This window comes from Prinia subflava, chromosome Z, assembly GCF_021018805.1.
Source record: "Prinia subflava isolate CZ2003 ecotype Zambia chromosome Z, Cam_Psub_1.2, whole genome shotgun sequence".
Taxonomy (NCBI): domain Eukaryota; kingdom Metazoa; phylum Chordata; class Aves; order Passeriformes; family Cisticolidae; genus Prinia; species Prinia subflava.
In genome coordinates, this window is record NC_086283.1 from 99,480,921 (window position 1) to 99,504,610 (window position 23,690).

General features: G+C 40.1%; 1 protein-coding gene across 1 annotated transcript in view; it reads right to left on the minus strand.

The window, feature by feature from the left end:
• The window catches only part of MAP1B (microtubule associated protein 1B), a 67,839-nt gene that overhangs the window by 14,125 nt on the left and 30,024 nt on the right, over nt 1-23,690 (minus strand). The window contains exons 3-4 of the mRNA XM_063422902.1: nt 9,273-9,355; nt 5,493-5,633 (exon numbers count right to left, since the gene is read on the minus strand). Of these exons, the coding sequence (XP_063278972.1) occupies nt 5,493-5,633; nt 9,273-9,355 (224 nt within the window). The remainder of the gene's footprint in view (nt 1-5,492; nt 5,634-9,272; nt 9,356-23,690) is intronic.

Sequence of the window (23,690 nt, forward strand, 5' to 3'; positions counted from 1 at the left end):
TTGCTGAGGCACTCTTTGAAAAATCATGGAGAAAAGGAGAGGTGGATGGTTACTGATGACTGGAGGAAAGTCAGTGTTACTCCTGTCTTCAAAAAGAGCAAGAAAAAGGACCCAGGAAACCACTGGCCAGTCAGCCTCCCTTCCACCCCTCGAAAGGTGATGGAACAGATCATTCTGGAGGTCATCACCAAGCAAATGAAAGAAAAGAAGGTCATCAGGAGCAGTCAGCAAGGGTTTCCCAAGGGGAAATCATGCTGATCAATCTGACAGCCTTACATGATGGCATGGCAGGACGGGCCAATGAGGGGAATGCAGTGGATGCTGTCTGCCTTCACTTCAGCATGGATTTGGACACCATCTCCCACAACATCCTCAGAAACAAGCTCAGGAGATGTGGATTAGATGAATGGACAACGAGGTGCATCAGGGACTGGCTGAATGGCAGAGCTCAGAGATTCGTGATCAGCCAAGGAGAATCCAATCATATTCAAACTGTTCATCAACACCCTGAGTGAAGGGATGGAATGGACCCTGAGCAAGTTTGCTGATGACACTGTAGCTGACACACCTGAAGGCTGGGCTGTCGTTCAGCATGACCTCAAAAGGTTGGAGAACTGGGTGTAGAGAATGAAGTCCAGCAAAGGCAAACACAGGGTTCTGTACACATGGGGAGATGTAACCCCAAGCACCAGTAACAGGCTGGGGCTGAACTGCTGGGAAGCAGCTCTGCAGAGAATGACCTGAGAATCTTGGTGCATGATAAGCAATGCTGCCCCGTGGCCAAGATGGTCAATTGTATCCCTAGGAGATAACATTCCTGAAAAGCCAGCACCATTCCTTCCATCAGGAAGGGTGCAGCCAGCAGGTTGAGGGAGATGATCTCCACTCAGCTTAGTGAGACCACATCTGGGGTGCTGTGTTCATTTCTGGTCTCCGGAGATCACAACAGGAAAAGAGCTACAGAGGGTCTAGCAGAAGCCACAGAGATGATGAAGGGACTGGAACATCCCTCTCAGGAAGTGAGAATGTGGGAGCTGGGCCTGTTAAGTCCAGAGAAGTCTGAGAGGGGTTCTTGTCAATATATATTAAATATCGCAAACACAGGTGTCAACAGGATGGTGCCAGACTCTTTTTGGTGGTAGCCAGGACAAGGAGCAATGGCCATAGGCTAAAACATAAGTTCCAGTTCAAAATGAGGAGGAACTTCTTTATGTTGAGGATGGCAGAGCACTGGAACAGAATGCCCAGATATTAAAAATCCACTTGGACGTGTTCCTGTGTCAACTGCTTTGGGTGACCCTGCCCTGGCAGGGGCTTTGGACTCGATAATCTCCAGATGTCCCTTCTAACCCTAACAATTCTGTGAATCTGTGATTAAGAAATGAGTTAATACTTCAGAAATGGAAACAGCTGTAAGTTTTTGTGCTCCTCTCTTAAGGAAGATACTGAGGTGCTTGAACATGTCAAGGGAAAGGCAACAGAGCTGGTGAAGGGTCTGAAGTAAGAGTCTGAGAAGGAGTGGCTGAGGTTGTTTAGCCTAGAAAAAAGGAGGCTGGAGGGGATCCTACTGCTCTCTGCCACTGCTGAAAGGAGGCTGTAGCCAGGTGGGGGCTTGGTCTCCTCTCTCAAGCAGCAAATGACAGGGTGACAGGAAAGGGTCTCAAATTGCACCTGAGGAAGTTCAGATTGGGTATGAGGGAAAATTTCTTCCCCAAGTGTGTTGCCAAACACTGAAGTAGGCTGCCCAGGGAAGTGGCTGTGTCACCGTCCCAGCAGGTATTTAAGATGTGTAGATGTGGTGGTGCTTGGGGGCATAGTTTGGTGTTGAAGTCGGCAATGTTGGGTAAGAGTTGATCTTTGAGATCTTTGAGATCTTTTCCAGCCCAAACAATTCTGTGAATTTGTCATTTCCAACCTTAACAATTCTATGAAACTGTGATTCGAAGTTTTGTACTTCTGAGATTCCAAGGTCCGGAGCCAAAAAAAGATCAAGAAAAAAAATAGGATTAAAAATGCTCTTGTCAACTAGTTTGACTTAATTCATGGACCACAAAATTTGAAATCTAGAGTAATTTCATTAATTTTGGCAGTATCAGTTAACATTTTAGTACCAAAATCAACTGCTGGCAATAAAAGCACAGAAAATATGAATTTCCATGCCACAGTATGAAGAGCTGTTTACTATTCCAGGGTTCTGAACTAAAACCCAGTATTAACGGTCCCAGACAAGTAGACAAACATGAAAAAGTATGACATATTTTACCTTATCTCAGTTCCATAGACACTTTCATTTGACTTTTTTAAAATGACAATTCAGTTAAATATAGTTCATTTCTGTTCTATTTGGCCTTAACAAAGAGACCACCAAACTTCTATAAAGAAGTAATTAAGATATAAAATGTCAGTGGAAAACATGCCAGCACATCCTCATGCAAAATACCAGACTTTACCAGACTTTACAGAGAGTCAGTTGTCAGTTCAAGCTTTAAGAACTGTTTTCATAAGGATGATATAGATAACACTGCAACTGAATAACTGGAAATTCTTGGACCACAAGCTGTATCAGCAGAGGAAATGAATGTATAAAAGATTAATGATGTTTGATTGTGTTAGATCTCCTTGGGTCTCTCTCTGTGTAGGTCTCGCTTTTTTCTTTATGTTATGTAACTTATTTTTAGCATTTACCAAACATAGAACTCAACAAAGATGCAGTGGCTGTTATAAAGAAAAATCAGTCCAACCAAGACATAAATAAAGCCCAAAATAAATATTTTCTACCTTCCTGTATCACTGTTACCTAGTACCTAAACCATTTGACAGGAGTATAAATAAATCTCACCCATATGTCAGATATGGCTCTGTCTGAATGACAGCAAATGAAAAAATTAAGCAGAAAGAATAAATGGAGAAAAGGCTGAAAATGCTGAAAGATAAGGACAATATTGGAGCCACTGCTGTTCTTTATTGCAGAATTAAGGAAGGAAGGACAGCAGGGATGACAGCTTTGAAATGGATTTAGAATTTCAAGAGTACTCCTTATGATATGTCTCTGATCAGGGTTGAAAACACATTATTAGGAAAAGCCAAATGTAATAAAAATCATTTCCTCTGAGTAAATAAATCCTGTTGCATACATAAGGAAATAAAACTGGAGTATAGACTATTTCTCAGGGCCAATTCTCTATCTAGATTTTAAAAAATCATCTAGTAACATATTGGGCTAATGATAATACTGTGTCAATGCTTGGGATGAGTCCTCTCCAGTTTATATTATACCATATTTGGATTTCTGCTTCCTAATTCTAAATTCTGACTTTTTTGAACCTTAAAGTTGTCATGCTTCATACAGACAGTGTTAAGCCACTGGAAGCCCAGGCTAATGAAAATATAAAGAAAGTTTATTCCAGGCACAGATTGTAACTGTTAGGAATAGCAAGTTCAGTCATGTCTCAAAAAAAGTATCAAGGATTTGAATTTCAAATGGTGACACTAGGGATAGGCAGTATCACAACACAAAGATGTAGCCACTCCTTCTCTTCTCCAAATTCAAAACCAATTCTCCAAAACCATTGTGTAAGCAAAGAAATACACCCGTAAACCTGACTGTCTTTTTAAACATTGAGAGATATCTCTTGAGGAATGCTTAAATTTTAAAGACGTCACAGCCAGTGAAGACAAACAGTAAGTTGGCTGCTCAGGGAAAACACAATTATTACTTCTTATCTTGAATCACAAAGGTACAAAGAAAGATTTTCCTGTTCTAGCTGTCATTGCAGAAGCAGGAGAATGGGACATTTTACACCTTGCCACATAGGAGAAATTTAAAATCCTGCTTTCAGGCTTTGCCTGAAGAGAGTTCTGCACGCTAGAGATGGATTTCTGAATTAAACTTTACACAAGTATCTCCCAAAGTGTATTTACTTATCTGCAAGCACATTTCTTGACCTTAGTTCAGGTTTGGCCCAGTGAAGTAAAAATGGACAGAGGCCAGAAACACTTACTCCCACCTTGCACGGTGATGGAATCAGAGTTGTTTATGTTGCAAAAGACCCTTAAGATCATTGAGTCCAACTGTAAATCTGGCACTGCCAAGTTCACTAGGATCAGGACAACACAGCCTTTCATCTCATAACCACACAGAACACCACTAACCAGGTTTTCTAGACCTTTTTAATCTAATTATTTTTTTTCAACTATTAAAAAAATGTTGCACGCAGGAACTGCAGTATGGCAAACGTGATCTTTCTTCGCTTTTGTCAAAGCTTGCAGACACACTGAGACCCCGAGGCTTCAGAAACAAAAGGCTGGGAGCCAACACTTGCTGAGAGCCATGCCAGCTGGCTGGTGACCACAGGGATGAGCCAAATGAGCCTTACTCACAGCCCACGGGAGTGTGCAGCAATCCCACAGCACCTGCAGCCCCTGGCCAACCCCCATCCTGCCACTTTCCAAGCAATAATTTTGTTTCCTAATGGCAATGGACGCATTTGCCTCTAGTTTTGCATGTAGTCATAAAGCAGTTATGTGTTGCTAATTAGACAGAGACATAAGGAACTGGAGTTTGTAATTTCATAGAAAAGTAACTCTGAGAAGTGCCAGTGAATTTGAAGTGCCAGGACTGTCTCAGAGAACAGGAATCCAGCTCTTTCCCCAGCCATTTGTTGAACTAAGAGGCTTTGAGAATAGATCATATGGATACAGTAAGGTCAAACTAGAGCTCAGGCAAACCATGCTATTTCAGTGCTGAACTTTCATATCTCAGTCTACTGACATGCTCCTAATTAACAGTGGAAACTAAATTCGTATGGATGCAGCCATACAGTTTATTTAAATATATATTTTACATGGCAGCCAAATTAAGTATGACAGCTTGTTTACTATGGATTTCTGCCCTATGGGAGCTTTCAGACACAGTACATTAAGGAAGAGAGCAAAGTAACAAATCATGAAACAAATGGCATTAAATGCTGGTATATTTCATGCTTATCTTTCTGGAATGTAAAAACCACAAGTTTTACAGATTCACTGGCCGTACTTTAGACACTACTATAAAAAAGTTAAGCAGCCAGATGGTGTAGAAAAGTATTTCTTCTAACAGCCACCCTCTGTCTCATTACTCCCACTTTGCTAATTAGCCACAGACAAGAACCTGGTGTCAAGTTTGACTGCTTTGTACGTGCACCTTGGATTAACAGCCTGTGTATTTTAAACACAGCACTATCTCCTTCCATTGTCGAGGGCTCCCTGATTTTCTCTTATGCAAGTTGTAATTTAATTTCCCAAATTAATGTTCAATTATTTTGTTAGGCAATTTACATGAAACCTCAAGTGAAGTAAATAAATGTTTTGCAAGAAAGCCTGTAATGAAGAGTAAAGACCAGCAGCACCAGGTTGCCTGTGTTAACTCTAAAAAAGACAGAGAGCAACTTTTAGTCTCCCAGGAATCTCTGCCAGCACGTAACACTGCAGGGGAGACACTTCTCTGAACATACCTCTTGATCTGTGAAGATCTCAATGAAGTTCTGGAAGGAGAAGGATCCTGACTGAAGAATGAGTTCTCCTGTGTTTTCAAAGCATTGTCCAGTTAGAACAAGGAGCTTGTGCCTTGCAGCATCTGTGATCATTAGGCGCACCTAGAATGAAGAAGAACATCAATAATGGGAGTAACACGTGTTTCTATGGCCCACTGAGAACATACACGGGTTATCTCTCCTAATTTAAAAACAGTCTCTAAAGCAGGACTCCCAAGACATTATGGAGCTACAGTGCTGTTTACAAATGACAATGAGAAAGGGGAAAACACAAAAGAAAAAAAAAAAAAAAAAAAGAAAAAAAAAAAAAAAAAAGAGGGGGAGAGGATGCAATTAGAAAGAAGGAAAGAAGGTCTGAAGAATAAACTACATTAATGGCATAGAAAAAACAGCAAGGAGCAGAACAGAATACAACTTGAATGAAGAAATGATTTTTTAAACAACAAACTTAGTATAGTTCTTGTTATACTTTTACAGAATTGTACCAGGATAACCTTGATAAACTATTTAAGAGCACATGCTTGTTGCTTTACCTGACCCTCACCACAGCTACTAACTATTCTTGTTTACCACTCCCAAGGGGGATATTTATGTGCATGCCAAGAGAAAGCCATATATTCTAAATTTAGGAGCAAAACTAAACAAAACCTGTGTAAAACTCTATACTGTTGAATAAATGCTTTGCAAATACTTCAAAAGTCTTACCCAACACTGAAAAGCCAATTCAATGCATGGTAAGCTATGGATTTCAAATGCAGTAATTCCTCTATTAAGGAAGAATTAAATCAAACCAGAACAGTGATTCGAGAACAAGGCTATCCACAAATTAAACTAATTGAGCAAATGAGCAGAGTCCATCTGGGACAGCTCCACATGATATTGCATCCAAGCTCCACCTCCACAGAGCTCCGTCCAAGCTCCATCTCCAATCAACCCAGTTCTCCTAGCAAGATATTCTTTCCAAGGTTTATATTGATTGTCAAGCAATCAGTTTTTCTAAATAACTCTTGAGAAGGCCAGGAGGCTGAGCTAGGAAGGCTTAGCCTGAATCTCTGCTGAACAACTCACATTTCCAGTGCAAGTAGAAAACACACACTGGAGAGTATGTATCTCAAAGAAGATCCCAACTCTACTATGTCTTCACTGTTATTTTATTAAATAAGTGACCCTGATACTGAGCAGCAGAAAGTTCCTTTAATTAAATGTAGGACTAATGCTGGTCTGCCAGTAATTGCACTAAATAATTATAAATTCTGAAATATCATGTATGAAGTGTATCTATTTCTATTTTAGACAAAAATAAAGGTAAGTGCAAACATTTGTCTGATTTGCATTACTCAGATCGTCTCTGTTTTCACTCTATTAAAACTGCATCAAACTGGCTTCCCCTTCTAAGTTTTCTTTTGTTGCTGCTGGCAGTGCTCATCAGTCTGACAACTTTTGTGTGAACTCATCAGGTTTTCCAACAGTTTTTTACTTCCTGACTTGTGAATCACTGACATGTGACTGTCATATGATTCCCCTTCAACTTATTTTTTTAATTGATAACAAAGTACATTCTGTAGAGTTAGCAATCTGTGCCAAGAAAGTAAATAAATATTTGCAATTACACATCCTAATGCACATATGGAATAATGTACATATGGAAGACCTTGAGAGGCACATAAATTCTATGTCTGGGTACAATAACACTTTGAAGGACTACCAGAAATTTGTCTCTTGATTTCAAGATCATTCAATTTTAGAAGAAATACTGCAAGGTGACGATTCCATCCAGTTTAACTGTTGGTTAAAGTTCAAAATTGGTTGAAGGAAGTGCACAGCAAGACACAGGCTCATTTAAAACAGAGTTTAAGATGGAGTGTGAACAGAGACTGGCACATCAGCAGATCAGTGGCTTCCCAAACCTATGGTACAGTCACAAGAACATTAAATCAATGGAGTGGGGACCTCCTAAAATGGAAATAAATGTTCATCGGGGTTTTATTCAGGAAACAACAATCTCTCCCTCTTTGGGCCTCTTTCTTATGGGAGGTGTCTGGCATTTGACAGAACATGACAGGAGCTTTGGGCACAATCATTACTACCAGGTAAGGCTATTAACAGCCAGGTTAGCAGGTATATTGTATTTCTTTCTCTTTTTTTTTTTTTTTTTTTTTTGTATGTTTGCTTGTTTGTTTGTTTGTTTTCTTTTTTTGCTCTTGCTTTACTTTGGTTTGTTATGTGTTTCCCTGTGCAATTTGGTTTTTTTGCCTGAGTAAATAGATTCCAGTTCCTTTCTGGTGAAGTCAGAGCTTCATGGTATATCTCTGTCTGCCCCAGATGCATCCTGGAAATCTCTGATATATGAAATTGAGTTTTGTATTTACCATAGTAAACAGAGAATGTCTACTCCAACCTCTGGTTTACTTCTGCCACCTCTTTCTGAACTGTGTCTATTCAGAGCCTTGCTGAGCCAGCCAAGTTAAACCTCATCTGTCTGACTGTGAGCAGTTTGGCAGGATGAAAGCAAAGTCAAGATCGCCTCCCACAGTCTTGTGAGATGAAATTTACAGTAACACAGCCAAACACCTTCCAGAGCCAAAGCAGCAAGGCCAGGGTTCAGAAATCACTGATGGGTGTCAGATCATGTTCTTCCATGTGGTCATCCATCAAAGGAATGACAGGTAACAGAAATAGCATTTCCTTGCAGTTGTCAGTTTTTCATCTCTTTCACCCCTTCACACGTGCACACACTTGTGCTTTTTACCCAGAATGGATGTATAGAGATGCTACCTGCTGACCCCTTGTCCTTATCAAACACCTCTAATGGCTTGTAATGAGATCTTCACCCATTACATTTTAGTAAGTAAGTTCCCATTGACTAAGGTGGATTTTAAACTTCTACAGGTTCAAAAATTTCATGTGTTGTGGACTCCTTTCTTTTGTTTGTGTTCAACATCATTTAAAAATTGACAGTAAAACAGTTTTTTCACCAGTGACCACCAGCAGAACTGCTCTATCTCCCAAAAGAAATGAGACTGTGCCAGTGCTTCCCAGCACAGACCAGCAAGGCAATTATCCCTATTATTTCAACCTTCAGTCTCACTAGCTAAATAAATCAATTTTGTCTTTGAGCAACACAATCAGTTCATTGATTCCACTGAGTTCATAAGGAATTGGCAGTCCTCTTATGGGCACTCTCCAGGGTTCACTAATCATGTCACATGCTCTTTGAAGGACAGATGGATCAAACTAGAGTCACCACCACATTAGTTGCTAATTCCTCTCAGCTAATTTTGTCCCTGGGCACCTTCAGACACTTTCTTCATAGATAAAATAGGCATTTAGAGCCACCAAAAAGTGGCAAAGCAAAAGAAAAGCAGAGGCAGCTTAACCACAGCTGCCTCCACTCCATCAAGAAGAGAATTTGATGCATTATGAGAAAAGGAATGCTGGGATCAGAGATGTGTTTCTGTCCTATGCTTCTGATAATCTGTCAGGAGTCTGGGAAGCCATGGAAAAGATCAAGGGATGGGTGACATTTTTCATTATATTTACTCCAAATGCACATTCACAGTCAGGACCTGCTCTCAGTGTCTACTAAGACTTTGAAAAATACGATTTTATTTTGTCAGTCTCTAATCTGGCAGGCAGTGACTGATGCTCCATAATCACCTCGACCACACCTGCTTCAGTGCCCTCATCATGTCCACTTAATGGAGCTTTTATGACATATCCAACCAAGTATTTCCTACTTACCTCAGTACTAACTGCTTCATCTGAGGGATTGATGAGGACTACAGTTTCTAAGACATCACTTCTGTGGTGAAGAATCTTCTGACCTGCAAATGCAGAGAGGAAAAGAGAAAAATTAAATTCAACCACCAGGGCATGAACCAGGACTTTCCATGAGTCTGCTGTGACAGCCCTCTGGTTGAAGGAGGACCCACAACTCACTTTGGCCTCACAGAGCTGGTGCATGCCAGGGAGTAACCATCACCAGATGAGCATCTGGCAAACCAAGTGAAAACTAGAACCCCCTCTGCCAAAATGCTCCCTTCAGCTTTCCACTGGTATTAACACTGGGACACTGCAAGAAGTTCCCTATGGGAATGTTCAGACACTTGCCATGCTGCCTTGCTTTATCTCACTCCTGCTTACAAAAGCTGTAGCAAGCACTGTCAAGCAACAAGTGTGACAGGGCAAACAAATAACATCTAGATCCTGAATTAGAAGAGTCTGGGCAAGTTTGGAGCAGCCTCGTTACTGGCTTTCATACTTAGTCTGTATTTAATAGTGATATTCATCAGACCGGGAGTGAATGCCAGAAAGACAAAACAGGACTGTTTGGTTTTTTTTTTTTTTTTTTCTTTTTTCCCTTATGTTAATTGGCAAGTTCTTATCAGGGTCTCTTTCTGTGAGAACTGCAGTGAGATTAATTAGCATTGGACTGTCATTCAGAAATCCAGACTGGTAATTAGTCTAAAAAACCAGAAGAACTGTCCCTTCTGAGCAAACTGCTTGGCGCAATATTAATCAATTAAAATAATTAATTAGGCTTAAAAGTGAGCACGGGACACAGGCCTATTTGCCAACTTAGAAAACCTCCCCTGTAAAGAGACATAAATTAACAAGGCTGAGGACAGTCAGGCTGAAAGGAGCTCCACATGCCTGAGAGCATCGTGTGAGAGGAAGGGCAGCCAGCCATTCCCACAGTGTCCCTGGCTCGGTGCTGTCCAACCTGCCCTGATGCCTTAGGTTTTAGCTATCATGTATTTCAGACTCTGTGCTGCCCTGGGGTGCAGTTCTGGGCCTCATATTTAGTGCTGGTGAGTTCTCTTCACAGAGCAGGGAGAGAAAACAAATCCTTTTCCTGCTGAGGACCAAGGACAACTTTCAGGCCCAGCAGCACAAACAAGGGTGGCTGAAGGGAGGAACAAGCAGGATGGGACCTCACAACCTGTAATTAGACAATTAAACCCCAGTATGTAAGTGAACCAAAGCTTATGGTGAGACCTCATGACTGTTTGTCCGTTTTGTGACCACTCTCAGTCCACCTTGGGTGTATCCCTGGACAGGTCCTGTCCTGCGTGCACCCTAAAGACCTTTCAATAAATCTCTGCTTTATTCTCTAGCTCTGTCCAGTCTCTGTTTCAGGTCAGCCTTCCCAAAGCATTAACTGTGCTGCATCTGTCGCTGCTGCTCTGGGGAATCTCTACATTTATAAGCATGTGAGCTTACAGCCAAATGATAGGAAGTGATGGAGAAGGAAAACAGCATTCTCAAGTAAAATGTGAGATAGGGTTGCAGTCTATTGTTCTCTTGTGCACAGCAGTGCCTAGAAACTTAGGGATAATATCTAAGTTTGAAGACGTTCTTAGTTTGAAGACATCTAGTTTTCTTAAAATATATTCTTTCTGCTATGCTTCTTCGAAAGAAGGATGCAGATCCTATATTACAAAAGGGGAAGAGGACAGGACTCACGCCCTCTGCAACATCCAGTTTTGATATTACCCTTTGAAATTCCATTTATTTTTAAAACTTTGCTTCCTTGCCTATCAGAAATACACATATAAAGCTACAGTAAATAAAAAAACCAGATGGCCCTGTTGCGGCAGACTCCTTGAGAAGATGTTCTGTGCTCTGATATTTTAAATGTTTGTCAGATTTCCCTTAAATTGAGAGTTTAGGCGGAGTTTATTGAATCTTATCATTAAGGAAATGAAAGGTTTAGTGGACACTGAAACTTCTTGCTCAATAGTTGGTGACACTGACATATTTTGCTGCAGGCTAGACTGAACCTCATATATCACTAGACCCGAACACATTAAACACAGGTAGAAAAGAAATGCAATTAGCCACACACAAAGTTAGACAAAGCTGCACAGCTTTCACCGGGCTCAAAGCACATACTTTGGACTTGACTGAAGCTGCTGCAAATCCGTGCAGCTGGGAGGGATTGGACCAGAGGAGTCACAGCTCCTGCAGACCAGTGGTGGTTACCTGGGTCCCACCAGACACCCTGCTCCAGTGGCCCTGGGCTGATCTCCAGGGGCAGGCAAGCTGTCCACACCATGGTGCCCACTCAGAGAAGCATCTGTGACTGTGTCCCTCTTCAACCCCTGGGCATAAACACCTTCCTGATTACCATGCAGGGCGGGGAGCCAGCCCTGGCAGGGTGTGAGTCCCTGTGAGGGCTCCCATTCCATGGAACACCTGGGAATTCTGCAGCCAAACTTGCTGATGGCAGCAACACGGCCCCGTGTCTCTGCTTGAGACATAGGAAAGACTTGGAAAAACTACTTGCAATTTTTTAAGAGTAACGCGGGCTTGCTGCCCAGATTGATATCCTGAGATGCTCAACTGGAAGGAAGGGAAGTCTCCCATGGGAACAGCTTTATCAGACAGGAATCAACTACCACAGTGTGGGAGCAGAAAGCAGCAACAGCACCTCATAAACTGGCAAGAGACTGTGACTTACTAAATTACAGATGGGAGTGGGAGAACCTGAGACTTGTGAACATCTGGGGTTGCTTTACTGGATTTTTGTAGCCTCCCTCTGCACATGACAGATCATTTCTGTGATTTGACAGAGGGAGAAAGGAAGAAATTTCCACATTGCACGTAAATAGTTGGGTGGATTTCACCAACTTGTAGTTCCTAGGAATCAGTCAAAGCCCTTTCTAAAGACTTTAATATATAAATATTATTTGTGTTTGGAAGAAATCCAAGTATCTGCTAATCTTTTAACTTTATTAATGAAAGCTTCAAATTAAAAACTGATATGAGCAAAGAATCTGGCAGCTGTTTAATTCAGAACAAGAACAGAGAGAAGTAAACAGCATGTGAAAATTGCTTAGAATTGCACTCATCCACACAGTTTCTATGGCCATAGGATCCTAATGCCCCCCTACTCAACCAAATATCAATGATATTTATTGTGTGATTACTGAGATGGGGATGGTATTATATTTCCTAGAAAAGTGGCAGAACAGTTTTCTTAACTTACACAGTCAATTTTTCAGGCCAATCAAGCAGCATGAACACGAGAGACACTTTCAACAGTGACTATGTTAAATTTGTCCAAACACAAAACCCAAATGAATGGCAAGGGAAAGTTCAAGTTCTGTTTAACCAAGCATCACTACTGACACACTTTTTTTTTTCTCCTGGGCATGCCTGTGCAACCCAGCCCTCAGGTCTGCCTGCTGTAACAGGGGTTTCCACCAGCTCCTCCTGTCATTCCAGACAGACACCAACACTCACTTGCTCCCTGTCAATACAAATCCTACACAAAGCAAACACAGAGGAAGCAGGCAAATCCTCCCCGTGGTCACTCTTGGCAGAAAGGGTGAAGGGAGTATTCTCCCTGGAAGTATGCCTTCTCCCTGAAAACCCTAACTGTTTGACACCTGCTCTGGCACTGACACATTCCTCTGGCAACTTGGAACACCTCTCGTTTTTCATTGTGAAGAACTTCAAAGCCTCAGTTCAGTGCCCCGTGCTGGGTGGCATTAACAGATGGCACAGCCTGCCAGCCTGGCTAACCAAGCCTCCCACACACCATGAATATGCAATGACCTCCTGCAGCTACAAACCCTCACTGCTCTGTGCTTGCAGGCAGCTTCAATGCAGCCTCAGGTCCCCCCTCAGCTGCCCCTGGTCTTGTGGGGGAATTTCCAGACACTGAGGGGAGAAATCCTCCAAAATGAACCATAAAACATGCATCCCTGAAGTTATAAAGGACGCTTAGACCCTTGAAAGATGGTGTTGGAGCCTGTCAGCCACTGTGCTGGAAAGCAACAACTGATGATCAAGAATCATCTCAACTACAATTTGTTTCAGATTTACCATGTCTGATGAAAGTTATTGGAAGGTTGTCATACCCCTTCCACATGATACATTGAAAGCAATAAATTCGTTTGGAAAAAAAGAGCTTTTTTGCATAGCCAACGGTAATCTAATAACTCATACATTTTAAGTAATTTCAAACTGCTCTCTATTTCATCTGCTATTTCTAGTGTGGACTTAAAATTTTTCCTCCAAAACCAGATGTGTTAACTTTGGGGTCTTCCTGGTTGTTCTATACTATCAACAGAGTACTCAGAGTCCTGATGACTGTCATCTGATGGTTGCTATGTCTTGTACTAATGGAATAAATCTATTTTTCCTTATTTTTAATACAAATATCCATGGGTATAAACTGTCAAATAATATTGTAATTGTGGCCAGCCCCAAATATCCTGTCTGCCTGGAGGCACTGCATTGCAGCAACAGTTTCAGAATAAGATCCTCTTTTATAGCAGACTATCAATTATCTGAAGAAGTGGTATGGAGCACTCCATCCTCTTCACCTTCGTTGTTGAGAAAGGGACACCAAAGCATGCTAAGCTTTCTGCTGAACTGAGCTGCAAGCTGGAGAAATAGGTCAGTGTCCAGCACTGAGCAAGGCAGTGATTTTAGAGTCACTGATGCAAATTCTGATGTTACAGAACTCCAGAGTTCTGTATCTGCAAGCAAGAAGAAAATGAATTGCAGACCTGATGGAGAAATGTCTAATATCCAGGCACTGGACTACAAGAACAGGACTTCAGAAAGCTCCTTCCAGTAAAGATCTTAAAATCCTGCAGCTGATGCCAGGGACAAGGCTGTTACATTCAGTCCTGTAACCAGCTGACACAACGGGGTGTGCACAACACAGGCATAACTTCATTTATGCCAGAGAAGATGGATTCACTGCCTCCAGGGCTCAGTTCAGCCCAATGGCTTCTTAAATTTAGGCTGTCTGCAAGGAAGGTATAATAATTTTTTTCCAGCAATAACTCCTATATATGTATGAATATCAGAATACTTTACACATTTCTAGGTGAAAATAAAATCCTGCTAAAATGCTGAGCTGACGTGACAGCTGTGAACAAATCCAATAATGAGTTAACATTGCTGAGCCCCCTGATGGAGACAAAGATTTGGAAGAGTGACACTAACTGAGAAGTGTGACTATTTTCCTTGCCATCATTTAAACCTCCTTGCTCTGGACATGATGGTAGGTTCAGATTAATATCTAATATTGCATGCTTTTTATAGGGAATTATGTGTTAACTCTGCAAAATTAGGTTAATCTTTCTTGCATCTGATCAGCTGGAATACTGAACTGTGTTGTGACTCTCCAGAAAGCATAAATCTGGTTTATTTTCTCCCTCTCCTTGCATAAATGGAATTGATATTTGAGTTTCATTTGGTTCAGCTGCAGCCTGGTGATAGTTAAACATTTTTCCTACCCACATCTGACTGTGAGCAATTTATTAACTACAAGTCCTGAGAGTCAATGTCCTGCATCCTCCTGTGTTGCATTTTTTCATTTTTAAGCTCACATTTATTTAACAAAGTAAAGCCCGTTGCATACAATTTCATTTTTGTTTTTGGGTAAGTCCTTATCTGTCAGATCTCATTTGGGTTTATACCTCCAGATGATAACAGAGCCCTCCAAGTGGGAGGCTAGACAGAAGATGATTATGCAGTCTGAACAGAGAGTGCAAGATTCAGCCTCCAGTTATTGTACACAAACCCAGTGCACCAGTCCTTGCCCAGGACTCTTAGACAGCACTGAGAGGATGCATGTCGACCTGTTTGCACTACTTTTCATAGCTGGATTCATATTTTCTGCCTCAAACTTTGATCTCTAATACTTCCAGACTTATGAACTGAGCTGTGCTAGGAGCTGTTGCAAGAACTATTACTGATTGCAGGGACCTCACTGCTCTGCAGCCATTCACCCTGAAATATTCTTGAAATTAATTCAAGACATTGCATCACCTTTTTCACACCCTGCTGATCAACTAATCAGACTAATTGTATCATCTTTTCGCACTAAATATTGATTTCTTGCATATTTGCCAACTTTGTGTGACATCTAATCTGCTGTCAAAATACAGCCATTTATCCAGTAGAAGCAAACTGCTGCCCTTTCACTCCCATCTGTTAGTGTTGGGCAAATTACTACTCTGAACTCTCATTTCTCACCTTCAGAAAATGGTATTTCTCACTTAATTCTTGATGCTTTACAATTTCAGGATGCTATGAAGGAGTCCTAAAGCATTAAAAATCAAAGACTACCCTGAAAAGTTGAAGCAAATCAGTCTAAAGTAAAATAACCAGAAGAGTTCACATATTATGATTTTAATGCCTGCTGAAATAGATTTGTCTTCCAAATGAGGGAATATGCTACAAAAACTGAACCAAGTAGCCTAGGGATTTCACTGTTGATTTCACTGAGTCTCTGGATAGAAGTGAAATTTAAAACCAGTATTTCTGAAGAGCTCAACAAAATCAGAGTCAAAAAACCCAGAAAATCCCCAACCCCCACTTGCTGTTTTATATGCTGAACTTGCAACAGTAGTGGGATCCAATCCTCCCAATAAATGGGTTCACCCTTGACTTTGCTGAAGAAAAAATATATCTAATTTTTAGTCAACAGCATCAAGTTGTTCAGTGAGTTCAGCTACAAGTTATTGCTATGGAGCTCTAAAATTCACTACCAGTGGGAGAAAAAAGACCAGACTCTTTGTGAAATAAGTGACAGTCTTTGATTGTTGGATTACTTTTCGGATTAGGGAATCAAACATTCCTGATCTATCCTATGACAACCAATTACTCCCAATACATAAGATTTCACCTTTCTGGGGAAACGACACAATATTCTAACCAGCTGTAAAGAGAACAGATCCCTGGCAATAGTTTTTGCTTTCTCATACGACAGCCTTGCCTGGCTGTCTCTGAATCCTGTAATTTCTGTTCTTTCATTGACCTGTGTCACAAATCACATGACAAGTGAAGTTTAAATCCCAGGAGCCTTGCACTCCAGTATTGAGCAGCACTGTGATTTTTCAGCAAGAGGATGGCAAGCACAGGACATAAATCTGAACTGGAACAGCTGGAATTATGCTTTCCAAAAGGAGGGTGCAGCTTCATGATTCTACTCCAAGAAATTATCTCCTGTGACTACAGAAGGAGGGAAAAAAGGAGTGTTTAGAGAACAGAGTATTTGAAATCAGGGCAGAAAGAGAAGAAAGAGTGGTGGGTGTTTATTAGAGGGCTATGCAATGTTCCTAGTCATGAGAACTGCCTTAACCAACATCATGGCTGTAGTCAGTGCAGCTTGGAAAAGACAGCTCTTTCCAACTCAAGAGTCTGACATGGGCTTTCACCAAAAATTCATTTACCTTAAGCCTCTATCTCCCTCATGAATCGCTCTTCCAACCTTGAAACAAACAGAGATGCTAGAGGACTGCTCAATCCATCAACTGGTTTGCCCTTTGATCCTTTCTATATTAATTATATAGCATTTTCCATTGTTTTCAAGGCAACATATAGCACTTATTAATGCTCCAGATAATTAAAATTTAAGATCTTCCTCCAAAATATTCAGAGTGGCTTCCCAAAATATGTATCTTAATTGTGTTGTAGAATATTTCCACATACTGGTTTTGTAGATATAACTCCACAGATACTGTGCTCTCTAAAAAAACTACTTTCATAATCTATCTTATCTTTAGAACAGATCTGGTAAGTGTGGCAGAATTTTAATCTCATAAAATACATACAGGGAAACAATTGCCAAGGTCATATGGAAACAGAAACATGAACCTTTAGAAGCCAACTAGAGTGCTGTAGCTAGAAAATCCTTTTAGTTCTGCAAGAACATCACAATTTTGTGTTTTAGAGAATATTGAATACTTACAAAGCTAAGCCATGCATAATGGATTTTTTTAATGGACCCCGTTAGCTACTTCCCAGAGCTGAAATTCTTCCATAAACTACTTCCCTGACTGTTAAGAGATCAATATTATTTAACACTAGCAATATTGATATCACTGCAGACCTTGAAACTCTAGCTCCAAACAGCAACAGAAAACAACATCCAGTCAGCTTTGTGAGGGATTTGTCTGGGACTACCTAGACAAAAGCCAAGCAAATTTATCTTTTCCTCTCACAGCTTCTGCATGTCACAAAACTGAGGCAGGCAGGTAGGTAAATGTGAGGTTCTCTGCAAGCATTTGTCTTGAGTTACATGTCTCTAGATTACAGAAGTAATAATCTTAAAATGATCTTATAAGCAAGATAGTAAATTAATGGCATATATACCACAGTCAGCCCTGTATTTTTAGGTTTTTTCCATTGTCTCTCACCAATCTCTCTCCTACCCTTAAATCTTATTACATAGAAAATTGCTTTGTTCCAGGATACACTGCAGAACTGGTCTGTAGACCTGGGGATTTATTTTCCAGCAGCACAGAACTGTGCCCTAGTACTGCATAGAAACTGGCAGCCAACCAGACACCACGGTGGGAGACTGCAGCAGTGCAGAGCTGACTCATGAGTCCTGAAGGTCAGTGAAAGTCCTCAGCTGAAACTGCATTTGGGAGGGTTGCTAACCAGGGAGAGGATGAGAGCTGCACAAGATCAGACATCTTCCACAACCCTCTCTGTCTGGAAAGGAAGAAAAATTTCTTCTTTTACTTCTGGAAAAGGTCTTGGACCCAGGAATTAAAGTAATTCTGAGCAGAGCACTTCCTAGTATAATTTGATTAAAATAATTCCTGCAATGGGGTAACTCTGGTCAGTTATTCAGAAAAGGTATCTCTCATACCTCAACTGTCAAATAGCCAAATAAAATTTTATTTGGAAAAAATGCTACTTCTTTCTCAATACCCCTATCTCATACTTCATGCTTTACCAAACACATCATATTTCATAATTTCATAATGGTCAGAAGCTTAAGTCTTTTTTTGTTATATCAAGTGACAAGTATATTCACATTACAGACAAAACTGTTGACTGGGCTGTTAAGGGTGCTAAGCAGATTTTTGCACCAAACACACTTGGCACTTTTTCCAAGGACTGCTTTTTGTAGGGAAACACCAAATCCAACTAATCAAACTATCAGATTTATTTTAATTACATCTTTAAAAAAAGAACAATTGTGCCAATCTCCATTAACTACCTTAGCATCTGCTTCAAATCCAAGTGTACTCCATAGGAATATTGCCACTGAGGTCAATGAGGAATGAAAAACATTCTTTGATTAAAAAGATCTGCTTTTGAAATCAAGATAAGAAACATCAGCAATTATGGTTCTCCTTGGTGGTATTTAACCACATAGCCAAGATCCTTTCTGTATTTCTAAAGAATAACCAACAACCTCAGTTAAATTTATTTTATTTCCTTTCAAATGTTGCCATTGCTAAAACCTTATATTTTTTTTTTTTTACATCCTTTTACTTTGCCTCCCTGTGCTGCAGTGCCTGGCTGTGCTGTTCATCCCACAACATCCTGACTGCCAGGGGAGGGAAGTTTTTTCCTTTCCTCTGCAGCACACTCTGCAGATGCTTCCTTGCCCTTCACTGCAACTCCCACTTTTATCAGGAAAATGGAGCACAGCAGCATCAGGGACATGATGACGTAAATTTAAAATGTGCTGCAAAGGGATAAATACCGAAATGAGTATGTCAGAAAAAAAATAATTTCAGAAGTTTGCCTTTCCTCTTCCCAGATATCTCTACCCCTGAATACATTTTTAGTCTTTTGGATCTCCTTAGGGAGAAGTATCTGAATTTTGATCAATTCAGAAGGTTTCTGTTAATGTTTCTAAATTGCTGCAGCTTTCTTACTAATGGGTTTTCATCACTATGGCAGCTGAAGCCAAACCCAAAGCTCCAATTAAAATCCTCTAGAGAATATTTCTGGTGTTGGTATCATTACCTTACGTGCAATTAAGTTTTAAATTCATCTGCTATTCCTGTTGAAAATCTGACAAGTCAATACAACCTATAAGGGCTTCACACAAAGGGAATCCATTCTTTCCCTAGAGCATGCTTTCTTTGCCATGTATTTATTAAAATTTCCCAGTTTAGATACAATTTTTATTCTTCCTCCTAGTTCAAATCAGAGAGGATTTCCTCATCTTGGCAGCCCAAGAATAATGAATGACAGATCTGTTTGCAAGCACTAAGGCTGCTCCAGGAGCCTTGCACTGCAGATTAGACATTTCCCTTTGCAGTATTTTAAAATGATTTAAGTTTGAATCTTCCCATGGTCTAGGAATCACTGTATTTTCTTGGAAAAAAACTAGTCAACAATCCATGCTTCATCCTTGTACTGTAATGTTTATTTTGTACCAGAAAACTCCTATGTTGTTTGTCATCTATGTCCTTAAACATAATTTACCTACTCGTGCTCTTTGGAGAACTGTGAAGTTCTTCTTTCTCAACTAACATCACAGATTTATTACTATTCCCTGAACAAACCATAGAATCATCAAAGCTGTATTACAGTGCAAAAGTTATATTTTTTAATATTTGGGTTTATTTTTCTGCACTTTGGAAAACTGGGCTTCTACTGAACGTAGTATTACTATCAATTAATTCACCAGCTGTGGAATACCAGCAATACAAAATACAACAAGATGCTCTGTTTGTAAGCCTCTAATGGAACCAGGTATAAGCTTTTCCCCTGGCAACTGCCCAGTTTCCTGTCTCTGTAGCACAACTTGCCCAAAGCTTTTGTTCTGTTTTACATATAAACAGTGTTGCTAATCAATTTCTGGGTTAAATTCACTCTCTCTTTCTAGCAGCAACCTCTTCCCTGGACTGAAAGAGGAGAGCAACTGTTCCACCCCGAGGCAGAGACAAGAGAGAGCTTCTTAAAAGCCTCAAAACACCTTCCTCCACTGATTCTTTACTGGATGTGTGCAATTCTTCATTGTGATGGTTTTATACAAACTGCAAATGTAATATGAAGTCGATTGCCTCTGAGTGCAATACAGGCAAATACTATTAATTAATGCTAGATTTTACAGAGAAGAAAATGAGAAGGCACACCTGTTTCAGCACAAAGGGAACATTCCTCTGGGTTTCATTTCTGGAGTTAAAACAAGCCATAAAATACTCCCTCCATTCTTTAGCCTTTAATTTTTGGATGATGTGCTTAAGTACAACCGATATTATAAAGCAGAAAACAACAATACTATCCTCTAATTAGATTATCAAAAACAGGGAGAGGGGGAAAAGCCAGAATGTACCTTCAGGAATACAAACCCATATTAAAACATTACGTTGCAAAGACAATGTCTTAATAGCTAACCTCTAAAATTTCACAAACCAATTACCCTTATCAGTGGTTGAAACTGTAACAATAAAAACCAATGCATGAACTAGGAATAGTGATAGCCCATATCCACTGATACAAGAAAAAAAATATCACCAACGGAGGCCAGAGGACTTGGTAACCAGAAATCAATGAACCAGCAAGTGTGACAGCAAACACTGGTCCTCTAAATGACAAAGGGGAGTGATTCCAGGGGCCAGCAGAGCATTGGATGGAGAGAGCATTTGATTTCTTTACTGGTCCTGTATCCCCTTCCTATACCAACTTCCGTATAGAAGGATGAGTGAGGAACATATCTAGTTCTGAAAACAACTATTTTAATCTTCAAATGTTTAATTTGGTAGATGTTCTTCTTAGGAAAAAGCAGATGCTCCCAGAAAGAGTTCAGGCAGCCTCTGAGCTGACGAGGAGATGACTACTCTTCCAGTAATGGGAAGATCCTTTTTGCTCAAGCAACCACAGCTTTTACAGGAGGAAACAGAAGTCACACCTGGTGCAACAGTTTACTCCTGTATATGCAAGAACAGCTGTGGAGAAATGTGTCCTCCCTGGCCAGATGAAGATCCACCAGGCTTTCAGAGAGCCAACAACAATGCCCAGCACATATCAAAACTAGTTACTTTAAAATGAAATAAAGCAAAATCTCACCCTGCTGCAGAAAGCAAAACATTTAAGTAAATATGAGCTCTGCCTTAGGTTCTGTCTCTTGCAGCTAAGTCTCCTCACCTTTTACTAAATCTTCATTGTTATTGTGGAACCCCTAATTACCCTTTACTGACTCAAAAAACTATATCTCTGAAAATACTTATTAACCAGTAGAAACAGTCACATATTTTTGGCCTGGTCCTTTGTGAAACTCTTGGAAACCTCTAGCATACTATTATTGCTTAAAATTCCAGTTTTATTCTTCCCTTTTTGTGCATGCTTAACTCCTATTAACACCAATGAGAATTATGTGCATACAACAATGATAGATTAAACTCTTTCACTGTCTAAGGGATGCTATCAGCCCTGTGCTGCTTCAGTAAAAAAAACAACCTCAAGGATATTGCAAATACTATGGGGAGTTAATCTCATTACATGCTACTAATAGCATTTGTGGCAGTGTTTGCTTCTTAGACCAACCATAGGTGACCACCTGGTGCCTGGTGACTAGAAAGCTGCTTCCCACAACACATGCACAGCCCAGGCTCTTCTTGGGAGACTAATCTGTAAGCTGCTATGCCTCTAGTCTCCTGACACTTTCTCTCCCACTGAGAAGAACATGTGTTTTTATTTTCAGTTTGAATATTTTTAGGTGAATGGCAGAGCATTGTGGAAAGAAAGTGGGTTTTTTTAAAGAATCGTGGGTTCAAATACAAAGATTTTTAGTTATGAATTAATATCTTGTGATGATTTCCAGGGCAAACTTCACATAGGTTTGTTTTCTTGAGTTACCAAGTGATTACATGATCAGCTTCACCTAGTCCTTTCCAAAAGTAAAATTGCTGCAGGGTGGATTTCAAATGCTCTTCAAGAGAACCATCAGTGAAAATAAAGACATCTGTAAAAGAGAAACTAGGATACTGAAAAACACATGAGATGTCTCTTTCATTTGCCAGCATTGCCTTGTCTGTAAATATTATGGAAGATAAGTATTAAATTTACAAAGATATTTTTAACTAGGTTTTGTTTCTTTTGTATACCAATTAAATCAACAGGGTCATGCTGACTTAAAACAGCTAGTGACCTAGCACACAAATGAGTTTTATTGCAGATTTGAACAGAAAGGACACAATCACTAAGCAACTGTTTGCAGGCACCAACTGAATAATTAAAGCTGGTTCCATCGTACAGATGACACATCATGCTGTGAAAAAAAATTACCTCTGGCAACTCATGTTTCTGTATCTGAAACCTAGAAAACTTCTGGTTAAAGTACAAAGAATGGTGACCGCCAACCTTTTAAACAAATTTCAGATTTCTAATTACATCTGGCAATCGATACCAAGTAGCCTCCAGCAAAGGCCTGCCAAGATGACACATCTCCAGTGTCAAAATTGAAATCTCTAAATGTGTTGGGAGAGTAATTTTAATAGAGCTGATGTGCTGATACAGGCATACAGCAATGAGGACTGCAATTAAAATACAGTTGTTTCATTTTGTGTATTTTAAAAGATGTCTTGTATCCATATTCCACCTAGGGATTTCATAAGGACACTGACAATTTATTTAAGTGGTATCTCTTGAGCAATACAGAGTGGATACTGGAGATACAAAGATTCTATTTAAATCAGAGGATTTAGAACAGTTTTTGACCCCTCTCCCCAGCCAGCTTCAGGCTTTGCCTTTGCCTCTGTGCACAGAGTGGAAATGTGCTCCTGGAGTTCTCACCTGTAGCCCCAAAAGTCATACTGTTGAAATTATCTTGATGCTGTATCTCCTCTGATTAAAAAAAAAAAAATGGGGAACACAAGAGTCAGAAAAAAGAACAGGTCTGGGGAGTTTCTCACAGGAGAAAATCCAGATAAACACTGAAAAAACACTCAGCTCTCACACAGCTGAGAATGAGAGAATGTGGCAAATTTGGTAGATAAGTGGTCATTTTTTTTGGAAAAATTTAAAGTATAAATTATCTATCAATAACCAATACCTACATTTTGATTTATCTAAGTCTCAAAAATTCCTGCAGGCTTTCCCCTCAAAAAATTCTGCAGAATCTAAAGTGGCTAAAGTGGGAATTTTGTAGCATTTGTCAACGCTCCATGAGGATATTAAGAGGCTTTAATAGTGGATAAGCATGCACAAAAGGAAGTCCATTTCAAACATACTTTGAAGGAGACATCTAGAAAAAGAAAAACACCTTCCTGATTCAGATATGATGGTGTACCATTGTGTATTTTCCAAGAACAGATGTACACATGGTAACTAAAGGAAGTCAAGCCTAAAAGTAGCATTAGGGCAGTCAAGCACTGTACAAATTCAAAATAAATGTGCCTCAAGCTCTATCTGTCTTGCAGTGAACAGTATGCACTA